At 41.9% G+C, this 16,721-nt stretch overlaps 1 protein-coding gene across 2 annotated transcripts in view; it reads right to left on the bottom strand.

Moving 5' to 3' along the window:
• Nucleotides 1-15,871, bottom strand: part of glg1a (golgi glycoprotein 1a) — a 126,752-nt gene extending 110,881 nt beyond the window's left edge. For both annotated transcript variants that reach the window (XM_048546490.2, XM_048546491.2), the window contains exon 1: nucleotides 15,451-15,871. In XM_048546490.2, the coding sequence (XP_048402447.1) occupies nucleotides 15,451-15,846 (396 nt within the window). In that variant the 5' untranslated portion in view covers nucleotides 15,847-15,871. The remainder of the gene's footprint in view (nucleotides 1-15,450) is intronic.
• Between the last annotated feature and the right edge of the window lie 850 nt (nucleotides 15,872-16,721).

Genomic DNA, 16,721 nt, shown 5'->3' with positions numbered 1-16,721 from the left:
TCATTGAATATTTCCTTGTCAAATTACTCCTTCCAAATTGAGTCACCTCAAGCTTTTCAGGGTTAAATTGCATCTGCCGCTTACCTGTCCATTTTACCGTCCGATTTGTCATCTTGTAGACCAAGACACTCAAGCATCTGACCAATCTTTGTGACATCTGCAAACTTACTATTCCACCCACCTCCCCAAACACGTACAAACACACATCCACACACCCACCCCATTCCCCCCCCCGACAAACTCCTAACCCCACCTCTGCACACACCCCCATCCCCATCCACACCCCCATCTACTGCCCCACACACAGCCCCATCCCCATTCACGCCCCAAGTCCCACAGACCCTTATCCACCACCCCAACACACGCATATGCAAAACGCGGGCGCACGCACACCCTATGTAATTTATAGAAAGGATGAATAATTGGGGACCCAGCACAGATCCCTTTGGTACGCCACTGAAATTGCTTCCAGTCACGAATGCAGCCTTCTGTGACCACGTGCTGTACTTAAGAACCTAGCATGGATAAAGGATGGCAACCTGTCATTAGTGGAATGCCACTTGGATCAACTAGTTTAGTTTGGGAAACTTGGTCGGCATGGGCAAGTTCGATTGAAGCGTCCATTTCCGTGTTGTAGGACTCTATGATTCTGATTCTACATTTAGTAATGACATGGATAATGAAACTCCATGTACATGAGTCATATTTAGAGGTGACACAAAAATAGGTGGGAAGGCAAGTGGTGAAGATGCACTTAACTGTACAAACCAAAGATTAAAAGTTGTAACTAACAGAGCCAAGCTGAAGGGGACAGAGGGTGAATTAGATACTCATAAACCTACAAATTTTCACTCCAAGTCTGAAGCTTCTAACCTAAGTACTCTCAAAGATAGATCACAATGGTTTGGTAAATGAATCTAAAAAATATTGTGTTCCGCTCATACATTCATTTCTTTATTTACTGTATTAGTACAAGTTGCTGAACACCCATTCACAGCACAGGCCAGTAATAACAGTCAGCATTAAACGACTGTACCTTTACAACCTACCTAGAACAATAGGTCTATTTAACAATTCAGCAGAAAAGCAATATTCTTGGTTTATGAAATCAACACTGTATTGTCTGAGGTACCAGACTGCAAAACAATTATAACAATGTGATTAACAAAACACAAAAAAGCACAATGTAATAAAATCTCAGGGTGACATAGTACCCATAGAAACTAAACATCAACTCCTGATAGATTCCATACCTCTGTCTCAGTCACTATAAACAGTTGATAAAATGACTATGAAAGCAAACACACTATCAGTACCACCTACCAAATGGAATGTGTATCCTATTCTTCTGTTCTGTAGCTCAGTCCAGCCTTGATAGAACAACTGGTTGCAAATACAGAGTACCCACATTTGTCATCTCAGAATATGGTATTCATCATACCTCTAAACCACTTGGCACAGGCTAAAGCCAAAGTAACTTTTAAAAATGGACAATTCACAAATGAGACAAGACAGAACAAGACAGTGCATTTTATACATAACAGCAATTATGGAAAATGCCCATTACTTGCAGAAACCTTTTGACAAATTCTGTCACGTGCAGTATGTACACAGTTTCACCTCCACAAATCTAACAATGATAAACAGAAACTAAACAGTACACAAAGGCTGTGTTAAAAGGCTGTAGCAAATATCTTGAAAATTCCAACAAGCCTCTATATTTTCTGAAGTGTTAAGGATGCATTTTAGAACAGAATGACCACGAATTCAAAAGATGGTTACATAGAAGCATGTTAAATCAGGGCAGGAATAGGACATTCAACACCACCATTCAATATATTCATGGCTGATTATCGAACTGAGTACCCCAAGCTCACTCACCCCCCTACTCCCGCCAAGATTCTTGATCTCTTCAGCCCTAAAAACCATATCTAACACCAGCGTCCGCAGTTCTTTTGGTTCTTACTCCCCACTCCACCCACCTCCCTATTTTCTGCATATAAACTGACGTTTTCCCAGCCACCATCAGTTCTGAGGAAGGGTCACCAGACCCGAAACGTTAACTCCATTTACTCCTCCACAGATGCTGCCAGACCTGCTGAGCTCTTACAGCAACTTTGTTTTTGTTCCATATCTAACACCAACTTGAAAACATTCAGTATTTTGGCCTCAACTGCTCTCTGTGGCAGAGAATTCCACAGGCTTCTCCAGGTGAACAAATCTCATCTCAAGATAACAAAGTGTGAAGCTGGATGAACACAGCAGGCCAAGCAGCATCTCAGGAGCACAAAAGCTGACGTTTCAGGCCTGAACCCTTCATCAGAGGTCTCGGCCTGAAACGTCAGCTTTTGTGCTCCTGAGATGCTGCTTGGCCTGCTGTGTCCATCCAGCTTCACAGTTTGTTATCTTGGATTCTCCAGCATCTGCAGTTCCCATTATCTCAAATCTCATCTCAATCCTGAATGACCTATCCACACTATGACATCTGGTTCTGATCCCCTAGTCATCAGGAACATCCCGAGGTTATCTTGTCTCATCCTTTTAGAACTGGAGGTCTCTATAAGATTTTTCCCTCATTCCTCTAATCTCCAATTAATGTCATCTTTACTGATCCAGTCTTTCTTCATGCATCAGTCCTGCCATTCTAGGAATAAGTTTAGTAAGCTTTTAATGTACTCCCTCCATAGCTAGAACATGGTCTCTCAGGTACCAAAACCAAAACTGCATATATTCTCTAACTGGAGTCTCAAAAAAGCCATGTATAATTACAGCAACACATCCCCGCTGTTGTACTCAAATCCTCTCCTCTTGAAGGCCAAAATACCAGTTTCTTTCTTCACTGCCTGCTGCAACTACATGGTTACTTTCTGCAACTGGTGTACAAGGGTTCATGGCACTTTCCTCTTCTCAATCAATTTTCATTCAGTTAATCTACCCTCACATTTATCCACATGATACTTCATAGCCATACATTCGTCCACTCACTCAACTTATCCAAATCACAGTGAAGCATCTTTGCATCCTCCTCACATTTCACCCTCCCATCTGTAAACTTAGAAATATTACATTCAGTTACCTCAGCTAAGTCAAGAATATATACTGAACAGTGGGGTAAAAGCACTAAGCCTGGTGGTACCCTGCAGTTCACTGCCGGTCACTCAAAAATATCTGTGCATTCTTACTTTGTTTCCCATCTGTCAATAAGTTCTCTATCCAAAGATGTGCAGGATAGGTGAATTGGCCATACTAAATTGCCTGACGTGTTCAGGGGTGTGTGGGTTATAGGGGGATGGGTCTGGGTGGGATGCTTCAAGGGGCAGTGTGGACTTGTTGGGCCAAAGGGCCTGTTTCCGCACTGTAGGGAATCTAATCTTAAAAAAAACCGTAACAAGACTAATGACAACATTACCACAGAAATCTGTCACAAGAAGTTTGAAAGACTAACATTTCTGGGGTCAAACTGATCCTTCCTCCATCAACAATTTGAAGATGAATGAGTGGAAACCCGATCATTGCAATAAACTTAAAATAAATATTAAAATTAAATAAAGCAGAAGGCAGGAGATTCAAACTACATTAAAACCATTCAAACAGTTTAACGAAACAACACAGTTCTCACAATGATGTCCAAAGAATCAGAAGACCAGCGCAGAAGGCAACCTTTTGGTTTTTAGCACAAACATCCCACTTGTCTTTCCCCATAACCCTGTAATACTTTTCCTTTGGCTATTTTTTAAATGCTCGCATTGAAAGTTTCCAACAGCGTTCAGGTGCTACAGAATAAGAGAACAACTATAACAGAAAAGTAGGCCATTCAAATCACCATGGCAAGTCTCTGGGACAGCCTTCCAACTAGTTGTACTTTCCTGCTTTTTACCCCAAGCCTGCAATTTCTCTCACCCACTCCTTTGAAAGCCATGATGATTTTGCCTTCAATAACACTTCAGACAGTGTACTGCAGATCATATCCACTCAAGGAAATTTTTTCCTTCTCACTGATTTTAAAGAAAGCCAAAGGCAATCACCTCAAATCAGTGATCTCTCACTATTGTATCTTTCACCAGTCGGTAGAATTTCAGGCTAGGATACAGATCATTTGAGCATTGTCAAATCTCCTCTTCAAGACCTTCATTCACTCAAGAGTACAGTCCAAACCAGTGGCTGAATTGGCATCTTATCAAAGATGCAATTATTTTCTTGCTTTTATACTTTGGTTCTATTTTTTAAAATTGAAAATCCTGGATGCTTTCTTGTTGAAAAGCCACCTGCCACCAATGATATGTAAATATATGCCCACTCTCAGATCCTGGACGGGCTTTTAAAATTGTACCATTTGGTGCATACTGTCTCTCTTTTCTTCCAACCAAAATGTGCTTCTTCAGTCTTCTCTGCTCAATTTAACTTGCCATTTGCTTGACCATTTCACTAGTCTTCTATTAAACTGCTTCTCAAAAAACCTATGGCTTGATCTATCTGTATTTTATTAAATATGCTTTTCAAACCCTGCATTTCAAACCCTACACACTATGACACCATGCTCGCTCACTTAACTTGAAGTTTGTTCATTTAGGTCTCATCATTAAGGTGTAGATCTTGATAGTGTCATGCAAGTAGGAAGTGCTGGGTGCTGTCCTACACAATTTCTCTACATTAGCAGCATATTTGCCTTCAAGAGCCCAACATGTTGCCCATTGCCCATACCAGACATTGAAGGGTTGGAATCCAATTAGCTTCCACACAGACATGTGAAAGTTAACACAACAAACTAAGAACTCATATGGGTTTGCCTGCGCACTTTGATCTCTCAGGTTTTATCAGTATATGTACACCATAAAGCCTTACATTAGCTGCTGCAGCAGCCTCCACAAGCAACTTAAAATCTAAGAATGAACTGAAAGTTTCATAACCATGCTAAGAATTTTTGCTTCAGAAATAGCTATGGCTATTACAGCTAGAGTGTTTTTTTGAAGTTACATTAAGGACAGACCTCTTGCACACAAGCATGTCTAACCTGCTCAACAGTAGCAAACCCAATTTTTAAACTTTCCAAATGATTTTATACTGATACTTCAGGCATTTTTCAGAGAACTTGAATTGGAGTGAAAAAAAATTAAGACAACTGGGCTTATCCCACTCAAGAGAAGATGAACACTGCTGGAGAAAATTTCTCAAGCTCGATTATAAAAGAGAAAAAATTACTCAAAAATTATTATGGTACACCCAAACTTCCAGAAGCATCATCAATAACAGAAAATGCTATCAGATCAAGCAGCACAGTAGAAATGGTTAATATTTCACGTCAATGATATTTTATGGTCACCAACCTGCAAACTTAACTTTAATTTTCCCAATGTGGATGTTTCCATCCTTGCTGAGTTTTTCTAGAACTTTGTTTTTATTTCAGATTTCCAGCATCTACAATAGAATAAATTTTCTCCAGAGTATTTTGCTTGCTCTTTCTTTACATAAGGGCGTGCACACAGACTGCAACCCATCTAAAAGACAAATAGTACTCAGTTAACATGAACAGCCTTCAAACCAGTCTCCCAATTCGTTTCCACACAGACATGCTATAGTTTGGACAATGAGGTGAGCACACCATCAGGCTTTTGTCAAATTGCCTTTGCAGCTCCCCTGCTCAAGGATAATGGTTTGTGCTTCACTGCAACTCAATGGCACAACGGGCGGGTATAATGTCATTCATGTGGCACTCTGGGAGGGTATAACGGGACCATCACTTTCTTAAGCCACATCAAAACATCTACACTATTAAACAAAGATCATTTAATAGCAAACTGTACTGTGAAATTATGAGAGGTTGTGCCCACTCAAACATGGACAGACTGGTATATGAAATTTCCAGTCTTACCAATGGCCCAATTCAGACCAGTCAATACCGAAAAGCACTCACCCACTAACTTCCCTGACCTACATGACTTAATATCACAGAAAAATATCAACTAAAATACGTAATCAACTCTCAATTACCTCAACTTCAGATTGACTAATAAAAGGGATTGAAGCAACAGCATACATGTACAATGAAATAGCTCATCTTAAACTCAAACATACAGAAGTTCAAGGTTAGCAAATGTTTTCAAAGTACAAACAGAATTACCAGAATGCTGATATGCTAAACAGTGTACAATACTGCAGTGACATAGAGCAAAGGCAAACATAACAAATTAAGAGAAAAGGGCAAATGTTGAGAGGAATAAACAAGAAGTCCATGTTAGTAAAGACACAGAATAATGTGCTGTCAGAAGAGATCCAAAACACCAAACACATGATCAGCAGGAATAATCAGGGTAGATTCCAGCAGAGGAGGGCAATGTGTTTGAAAAATACAATTTTAAGTTAGAGTCACGCCATCGGCTGTACAGTATGGAAACAGACCCTTCAGTCCCCAACTCATCCATGTCAACCAGATACCCTAAATTACTCTAGTCGCATTTACTAGCATTTGGAGCATATCCCTCTAAATTCTTCCTATTCATATGACCATACAGATGCCTTTTAAATATTAAAGTGCTGGATAGAAGTAAATCTGTGCACCTAAGTAAATAAAACAACTCGGGATAATTGCTCAGAGACATTCAGAACAAGAGCATTCTGAACTTCCATGAGGATTGTCAGACTACAAGTTAAAAAATATCAGCAATGTACTTATGAAATAGGAATTCTGTTCAGTTTCTGTTTGAAAGTACTAATTGCTTGCCAGGATTCAATGCATTTAAATCCAAATTCCTTACACATGTTTAACTGGAAGCTTTACACATAACACAAGTCACAATTAACAATAACATATCTTGGGTGCATTTCACAACAGTTTTCCATAAAACAATCACTTTTTCTTGACTACCACTCTCACCCTGGTCACATTCACAGTGGTCATTGCTAAAGTTCATTAATGGCTCTTAAATGATCCTTTTATATTGGCAGACGGCACATCAGTCTATGAAACATAATTGGGCATGGGCACTCTTATGTGCATGAATATCAACAACCTCGTCAGATCTCTCACATGGTGCAGAAATTATCAAGATGACATACAAAGGTGGATGCAAATGGAAGGAAACAGGAGTTTTAGCACTATTGGCATTAAACCGCAAAATTGTACCTTGACATTCCGCTTGAGGCAATTTGATGACATTACTGATATAGTAGCCCACAGCAGGGTGTAACTTTTCTCAGCGAATTTACACAAATACTTCAAATAAAGATGCACCAGGGTAAACTCTCAACTTGAAGAGAGAATGCAAGAATCTAGTAAATGCAAGAACCTATGCGACTATCGTTTCTAAAGTCAGATCCAAGAGCACAGCACCTTCACTCGGTTAGATCACCTGTAATAAATCCAAAAATATTAGCCACTTGAAACAGTTTAAGACAAATCCCTCAATAGCTCTCTTGAATAACCGCACAGCTTGGCACGGTACTGATTCATTAATCTAAAATGAATCAGCCTCTTAAATTCGAATAAGCAAAATGGATGCAAAATGAAAATCTGAGGTCTGATGGAAGTAACTGATATTCCAAAAGGAAAAAGATTCAAAGAATCTCTAGATTGTGAGCATGGGTCAAAATAATTACCACGCATTCGCAGTTGCTAAGGTACTAACAGAGAAAATGAAAGCGTGCACATGAGAGATGGAGCATGTGCATGCAAGATGGACAGATGGAAGGAAAAGCCATAAATTCTGACCAAATATTTAACATTGAAAAAGCAGCTAATTATGGTGAAATATCATATCTTACCAGGCCAATGGGCTGCTCCTTCATTAGAGACACAGTGGGAGATGACTGGTGATAGTTTAACCTGAAGATAATCTCAGGTATTAGAGGGAAAGTGAGCTTGGGGTACTGAGTTTGATAATCAGCCATGATCACCCAAGGATCAGGCAAGGGGAAAGGTGAAGGAGAATCGTTCACGGCAACCTCAGGAATATTATCGTAACACAATGAAGTGAAACTACACAGAGAAACCACCTGCACACCAACATTCCAAATAAAAACCATCAACTAGATTTTAAAAATTGAAAAAGGACCTCGAAGAATTCATCACTCTTGCAATTATGTTGCCTGAGCAGACCTTCAGCACTTGACCCAAAGAGTTAGTGCCTCAATAAGCGGAGATCATTTCATGGCTGTCCAAACATTCCAAGAAAAATATCATTTTTAAATTGATCCCTCAGATCTGAGGCAGGAGAGGCTTCAACTCTTATGTTCTGCCAAAAGGCAGAAGACCCATTATGGAAAGATTTTATGCTGTACAACACAGTTGATGATAAAAAGTAAGGCCAAGACATTTCCTTCACGTGCCGGAGTAAAGGAAGTTACATTATGCGTCAAAATGTTCAGCCGTGCCCATATGCAACTGGCCTGTTTAACAACATAACCCTGTAGAACCACAACTGTCATGCAAAATCATGTGTCAAGGAGACCCACCTTCACCCCCAACACCCCCCACCGAATCAAGACTTAAGAATTGCTAGTGCGTCTCCATGAATTCAATGTATTGCTCCTCCTTTCCCACCCAACAGTCATCATCAACATAAGTACCATCATTTCCCAGTGCTTTTGGTTCTGACGCAGCATTACTGTACTCAAAACATTAACTGTTTTTCTCTCCACTGAAGCTGCCAGACCTGCTGACTTCCTTCAGAACTTTCTGTTTTGGTAACACATCTCTAGCATCCACACTCGTGTTTTCGTTTAAGTTTATGCTTCTTCCTTTCTTCCACCTTTCAGCCAACTGCAAATAACAGTGCAATGTTTATGAACACGGAAGCAACAACTGGACACTCAAATTTTGTCAATCATCCAACTATGAAGCTGGAATCAAGTCTTTCCAAAATAAACACTGTACATCTTCCACCAGAAGGGATAAAAACAAAAGCAAAAATGTCTTAACTTACTGAAGACAATTCAGCTATCAATTACATTTAACAGCCCCTTGGCCCCATTTGTCAGAACAGTGAAAAATATACTTTAATCTAACAGCCAATCAAGTTGCAACATTTAATCAAATGAAAAAATATTATATTTCCAGTATTCCTTAAAAATCAGATTGAACATTGAATTTGGGAAGCAAGAATGTGTACCAGCATCGATCTGGTTCTGCTGAGTACTCAATCACAAAAGTATTGTTCAGACAATCAAGTACTATCATGATTTCCATCAGTCTCAGTGGTTGTCAGTCGTGTAAATTTTAAAAGCACAGAAAATGCCAGATTAATCATGCAGTGGTATTTCTTTCATGAAATGTCCTAATTAGTGCCAGTGTAAATGATCGACATGTTGTTTACAAACACTGAGCACTGCATGACCACACAATCTGGAGTCAAGGTTTCAAGAAGCATAATGAGCAGGGGAGAGAAAAATGAAAACCTCGGAAACCTTAAAAAAGCAAAAATCATACATTCAGAACATCAGAAAGCAATAACGAAAGGCATTTCATAAAACTGCTTGTTCAAAAAGAACTCAAAGCTTCGACGGATGCTTCTATTGCTGCAATTTGCAAATCAAAAAAAACCATGAAAGAATGTGGATTGAGATCATTTTAACTGTTAGGCATAATACCCATAAGTCACAATTCATGTACAAACAGAAGTGCTATGAGAATCCCCAAAAGACAGTATCATAATGGAGGGTGAGACAATCACCCCAGAACTCCAATCTGAAAAACCAGCATCTGTTAAATTCAAAACTAGGAGAATACCAGCTCCTAAAAATATTTCAGAAAATTTTTTTGATGAATTCAGCTAACTGAAGAATTAAGGAGCGTTTTTTGCAGAATCTTGAGGAGAATGTGGTCGCACCTTACTTGCAACAAACTGACCGAATACTTTTTTTTAAGTTATGCACCAGCGGAAGACATTAGTGGACTTTACATTATCAATGGAAACCTCCATCAAAAGAAGTGATAAATTCTGGGGTTCGTGAAGAGTGCAGCCCTTCTGAATTGGAAGAAACGCAGTAGAAGCTGATTGCACTACAGGCAAGATGCCCAGGAGTACGTACATAAAGTGTCAATATAGAGCTCAGATAAGGTGCTCACTGTCCCTCTCCCAGCTGAGTAATCTACCACTGCTAACGCAAACACTCATAAAAAATAACCACTTTATTAAGATACCAACAGCAACAGTGAAAGCAGGCAGGAAATAGAGGCAGGCCAACAATTATAAAAAGGAAAGAATTCCCGAAAGTGAGAAAGTATCAAAAAAACAAGGTCGGCTGAACATGACTTAAAACTTTTAATTATTAACCGAGAAAATGAAACATTAAAAAGCAGGAGGAGGACAGCAAATAAGTGGAAGGAATAGTTGCATTTAAGAGGACGAAACAAAAAATATAATATTACAGAAAAACAAAAATAAACAGCTGAAGTTGGATTGTATTTCAACCATGAGGAGAATAGCAATTTATGTGCTGCCTCTGGAGAAATTACAATCTCAAACTAATACCCCCATGACATCACCCCACAATTCAGAGTACCAGTATTAACTTGTTTGTGTCTGGTTTATTTTTGGAAAGTCTCTGCCACTCTGCTATAATGGTTTTGTCACTCATATGTCTCCAATTTGAAACTGAGATCTTCCTCTTTCACATAAAAAGTGCATGATACAAGTTTGTGCTCATACAAAGACATGAGTATACCGGTAAACTGAAGTCAAAGTTAACTGCAAATCACATTCTGTGTGTGGATGAGAGGTCACAAAATTAGTCCCCAAATTCCTGAGATTTCTTTCACTAAAGCACCTGAAGTTGCATATTGGTCATTTGGACAGATGTCACACTGCCAAAAAGAAAATTAAAAACATTTTAGCATTGTTGAGAGCAAGAAATTTTTGCATGGCAACATCAGAACTTCTTTTTCTCTTGCACATTGTCCTTACAAAAACAACCTGGTTAAGTGCAAATGGGAACGGCAGATGCTGGAGAATCCAAGATAATAAAATGTGAGGCTGGATGAACACAGCAGGCCCAGCAGCATCTCAGGAGCACAAAAGCTGACGTTTCGGACCTAGACCCTTCATCAGAGAGGGGGATGGGGTGAGGGTTCTGGAATAAATAGGGAGAGAGGGGGAGGCGGACTGAAGATGGAGAGAAAAGAAGATAGGTGGAGAGGAGTGTATAGGTGGGGAGGTAGGGAGAGGATAGGTCAGTTCAGCGAAGACGGACAGGTCAAGGAGGTGGGATGAGGTTAGTAGGTAGGAGATGGAGGTGTGGCTTGGGGTGGGAGGAAGGGATGGGTGAGAAGAAGAACAGGTTAGGGAGGTAGAGACAGGTTGGACTGATTTTGGGATGCAGTGGGTGGAGGGGAAGAGCTGGGCTGGTTGTGTGATGCAGTGGGGGGAGGGGACGAACTGGGCTGGTTTTGGGATGCGGTGGGGGAAGGGGAGATTTTGAAGCTGGTGAAGTCCACATTGATACCATTGGGCTGCAGGGTTCCCAAGCAGAATATGAGTTGCTGTTCCTGCAACCTTCAGGTGGCATCACTGTGGCACTGCAGGAGGCCCATGATGGACATGTCATCTAAAGAATGGGAGGGAGAGTGGAAATGGTTTGCGACTGGGAGGTGCAGTTGTTTATTGCGAACCGAGCGGAGGTGTTCTGCAAAGCGGTCTCCAAGCCTCCGCTTGGTTTCCTCAATGTAGAGGAGGCCACACCGGGTACAGTGGATGTAGTATACCACATTGGCAGATGTGCAGGTGAACCTCTGCTTAATAATGGAAAGTCATCTTGGGGCCTGGGATGGGGGTGAGGGAGGAGCTCTTTCCCTCCACCCACTGCATCCCAAAACCAGTCCAACCTGTCTCTGCCTCCCTAACCTGTTCTTCCTCTCACCCATCCCTTCCTCCCACCCCAAGCCACACCTCTATCTCCTACCTACTAACCTCATCCCACCTCCTTGACCTGTCCGTCTTCCCTGGACTGACCTATCCCCTCCCTACTTCCCCACCTATACTCTCCTCTCCACCTATCTTCTTTTCACTCCATCTTCGATCCACCTCCCCCTCTCTCCCTATTTATTCCAGAACCCTCACCCCATCCCCCTCTCTGATGAAGGGTCTAGGCCCGAAACGTCAGCTTTTGTGCTCCTGAGATGCTGCTGGGCCTGCTGTGTTCATCCAGCCTCACATTTTATTATCTTGGTTAAGTGCAAATCTAGCTATTCAAGATCAATTGAATTGAGCTGAATGCATCATTTATAGTGCAAAACTACTGTCAAATAGAAATATAATCTGCAGTAACTGTGGTCACCCATTTTAGAGAAATGAGTAGGCAACACTCCTATCTGGAAGCCAATTACATCAAATGCCCAAATCATCAACACTATCTGTAAGGATCTAGAACAAGTATTGAGTAAAAGAAAGATAAGTTACAGCAGCACAGCACAAACTTCATTTTAAAAACATTCAACTCAAATGTTATCAATGCACTAGTCTTTGAAGTGACTATATTTCCAAAGTCAGTGTAAGTGGACTCGGATGACAAACTACAGTTCCAGTAACACGAGAAACCATCTTTCAGCAGGAATAGTTTAGGAGGTACAGCCAGACTTAAGCTCAGCATGCAGATGAGTGCAAACTCTGAACCCTACTTTGTCCAAGCTTCTGTTGTTAATCTGGCTGCCATCCCAATTATCGGAAACTCACGTATTGTCTACTGGTGTGACAGTTGCATGTTCATACCATCTAATGTAAGAATATTCAAAGCTCAACAATTGAGCTAACAATGCACAGCGCAGTTTAACAGTTGCAGATTCAGTATCAAAACCCAGAACGGGTGGTGCCAGAACAACCAACTAGCAACTGCACTCGGGAGGTGGGATACAATAGAAAGGAATTCCACAGCACAGTACGCTTGACAACTACCACAAAACAGTGCAAGTGTAAAGTTGAACTCCAGACTGGAATTGTGCCAAAAAATAAGAAATTTTTGTTTTCAATTGGGCGGAACTGGCTGGCCAGCATTTATTGCCCATCCCTAACAGCAACTGTGAAGGTGGTGGTAAGCCGCCTTCTTAAACTGCTGCAATCCACATGCTGTAGGTTAACCCACAATGCACTTAGTGAGGGAATGCCAGGATTTTGAACCAGTGACAGTGAAGGAACAGTCATATTTCGAAGTCATAATGGATAGTGGCTTGGAGGGGAACTTGCAGGTGGTGGCATTCCCACATACCTGCTGCCCTTGTCATTCTGGATAGAAGTGGTCGTGGATTAGGAAGGTGCTGTCGAAGGAGCCTTCTGTTAATTTCTGCAGGGCATATTGTGGATGGTACTGTGCTAAAATTTATGAGCACTTGACTCCCTGCTAGTACTTGTGAGCAGAATGTCAAAGATCAATAAAAAAGCAAAAACAAAATATCACAGATGCTGGCAATCTGAATATAGAACAAAAAATGCTGCAAAAGGTTCAGACGAGGGGACAGTGTGAAACATACACTCTGTCTCTCTCCAACGATGCTGTCTGACCTCATCAAAAAAGACTCTTGCTGTCACGGTTCCAGCTTTCATACCAAGGCCCTAAGCAAAGTACAGTGAGAAAAATAAATATAGATGCATTGTCAGGATCAGGAGCACTGTACTCATGCCAGCGTAACTAAGCATAAAGATACGCCTGTTGTGGTTTTCTGACTGATTCAGTCTGTTATTAGCACTTCAACAGAACAGTGAAGGCCTAAAGTGCTAAGATCAATTTTAAAATGTACACAATAGTCAGCACGGAGCAACCAAGTCGCTGAGTTACACAAGTGTGTAAAACGTATAAGAATACTGCAAGATTTAGGGCAAATACAGGAGTTACTACCAAGTACAGCTCATTAGAAGAGACCAACTAAGAGGCAGCATATTGCCAATGCAGATTTTGCCCAAACACAGCTCACTATATGGACATGTTCCCCATAAACAGCTTAGAATGAGAAGCTTTGTATAGACTTGCCTGCAGTTCAGAGTGTTTAAAAATCATCACTCAGAAATTCCAACTAAAGCCTTTCTTTTTGCCTCAGTGAAAAGAGTTTTATCCAGCCTAATTTAACCTTTTCTTTCCTGGCAGACCTTTCATTGCAATATATCAGGTTGTTAGATTTCACAGCCTGGAGACAACAAATTATTAATTAAGAGGTAACAGAGTATGGAGCTGGTGGAAAACAGCAGGCCAGGCAGCATCAAAGGAGCAGGAAAGTTGAGGTTTCAGGTCAGGACCCTTCTTCAGAAAATGGGGCCCTTTTTCTGAAGAGTCCCCACCAAAATGTCAATTTTTCTGCTCCTCTGATGTTGCGTGGCCCTGTGTTCCTTCCAGCTCCATACTGTGTTCCTCTGACTCCAGCATCTGTTGCTCTTGCTATCTCTGAAATTATTGATGAAGCCATCTTCCAGATAGATTCAGTTGGACTGGGCCAAAACCACTTCTCTACCTCAACTACAACAGCAAGTATCACCTATGTGCACCATCATTACACTTTTCATCTTAATAAGGCTTCTGTCAGCTGCTGTTTAACCTTCTCTGAAACAAGGTATCATAACCCATTCAGCTATCACCAATGTTTTGACAAATACAGCACAAACATTCCAATTCTCAACACTGAGAGGTACTTTAATCTCCTCCATCCTAATACCACCACAGATAGATCATTTTGAAAAATTAGTGAATTGTAATAACATGAAAAGGGATTCTGACAGATCAGAATTAAACTAACAGTCGTAAAATCAACTGTGCCCATGTGCTATAGCCAAAGAACAAATACACTTACACAGGCACACCCCAGGTCTTTACCAATCCCTCTGGTACTCAGTGGCATATGGAGTCATCCTAGAAATTTATTTCAATTAACTGGAGGAATGTCAAGCTTTAAACATCTGCACTTGAAATTACTTTAAAATAAATTTATTTCTAAAGACTCTAACCTCCATAGGAGGCCAACAGCCCCATTATACTGTTAAGATACTAACTACGCGAAGGATTGGGCTGCAGATGAATTCAGTTTGGCTGGTGACTCCTCCCAGGAGTCCAATATTAGTCCGCAAAAAATCAGAAGCTAACCAACAAGTTTAGACGTGATCATTTGATTGTCCGCAAATGGTACTCTCCACATAAAACTGCACAATATAAAGTAAAATTGCCCAGCAAATTAAAAATGCTGGTTTCGGAATCAGAACTTGTCCGTAGGGCACCTACACACTTTGGAGATAATCTGCCGACAAACTATTCCCTCACCTTATTCAGAGCAACCTGCCAGCGATCAAAACCAATTTGATTTTCAGTGGCCGGTCAGAAACAGCTCCTGTCAACCAGGCCGTTTCCTGTCTGTTTGCTGGGGAGCGAGGATCAACAGTCAATGTGCCCCTCCTCCACCACCACCACCATCGTACCCAAAGCCAAGTGCGATACCCCAGAAAAGCCCAGTGACCAACCCCTAAGCTGCTGGACACCGCCGCTTACCTCCCGCACGTCCTGCAGACACTCGAGCACCGCGAAGTTATTCTGCCAGGTGTGTTTGGGGCAGAGACGGACCACGTCTTCGTGACACATCGGGTCCTCCGAAAGCCGCCAGATGTTCTTCCGCGGGGCCTGGAATTGGGCCTGGCCCTGTGGACGGGCCTGGAACTGAGCCTGGGGCAGACCCTGGACTTCGACCTGTCCCACGGGGCCGCCATCCTGCGGCTGGTTGTGCGCGCCCAACGCGTCCCGAACGCGGTCCGATCCTCCCTGGGCCCCACAGTGCCACGCGAGCAGGAGAGTGAGAGCCACCGCCGGCAGACAATGCGAGGCCCGCAGCCATCTCCCGTTCAAAGGTGCCCCCACCAACACCAGACTCCCACGTCCACACGCCGCCATCTTGTAACGGCAGCCGCAGCCTCTCCGCCTTTTTATAAACAGCGGCGCGGTGACGTAATGACGCACATGACGTCTTCCACGCCACACGTCTACGTCATACGTTACAGGCTTTTCCCCGCCCCCATTGGTATTGATACAGCCAACAGCAACATTGTATCTGTGGCAGCAAGTTCCACACTTTCTTCATGATGGGACAGTGACGTCGATTTTTACAGTACAGAAGGAGGTCATCCGATCCATCCTAATTCTAGACTCTCCCAACCTCGCTAAACATCCAAAGAGAATGCTGGAGGAACTCAGCAGGCCTGGCAACATCTGTGGAGAGAGAAATAAGAGTTCAAATTGCAAGTGCAGTATGACTTACCTCAGACTCCTCCCTGCATCTCATCTGTCCGGCCTTTTGAGAATTATATACGTTTCAATCAGGTCCCATCTCACCCTTCTTTCCTCCAGGGAAGACAGGCCCAGTTAAACCAATGTCTCCTCATAGAACAGACCTACTGTGCTCAATACCAGCCAAATGAATTTCCACTGTGCTCCCTCTAAGGTTAAAGTATGTCCTTCCTTAGGCAGGGAAACCAGAACTGTACATACAACTATTGGTGTGGAGTCACTAAGGACCTGCTAAAGGCTGATTATGGATAGCCAACATAGTTTTGTGCATGGGAAATCATGTCCTGCTAATTGATTGAGTTTTTTGAAGCAACAAAGAAGATTGATCAAAGCACAGCAGTGGTTGTTGTCTATAGTGATAATAAAATGTGAGGCTGGATGAACACAGCAGGCCAAGCAGCATCTCAGGAGCACAAAAGCTGACGTTTCGGGCCTAGGCCCGAAACGTCAGCTTTTGTGCTCCTGAGATGCTGCTTGGCCTG

Source organism: Stegostoma tigrinum, chromosome 16 (assembly GCF_030684315.1).
Source record: "Stegostoma tigrinum isolate sSteTig4 chromosome 16, sSteTig4.hap1, whole genome shotgun sequence".
Classification (NCBI taxonomy): domain Eukaryota; kingdom Metazoa; phylum Chordata; class Chondrichthyes; order Orectolobiformes; family Stegostomatidae; genus Stegostoma; species Stegostoma tigrinum.
This window is presented reverse-complemented; position numbering and strand designations above follow the sequence as displayed.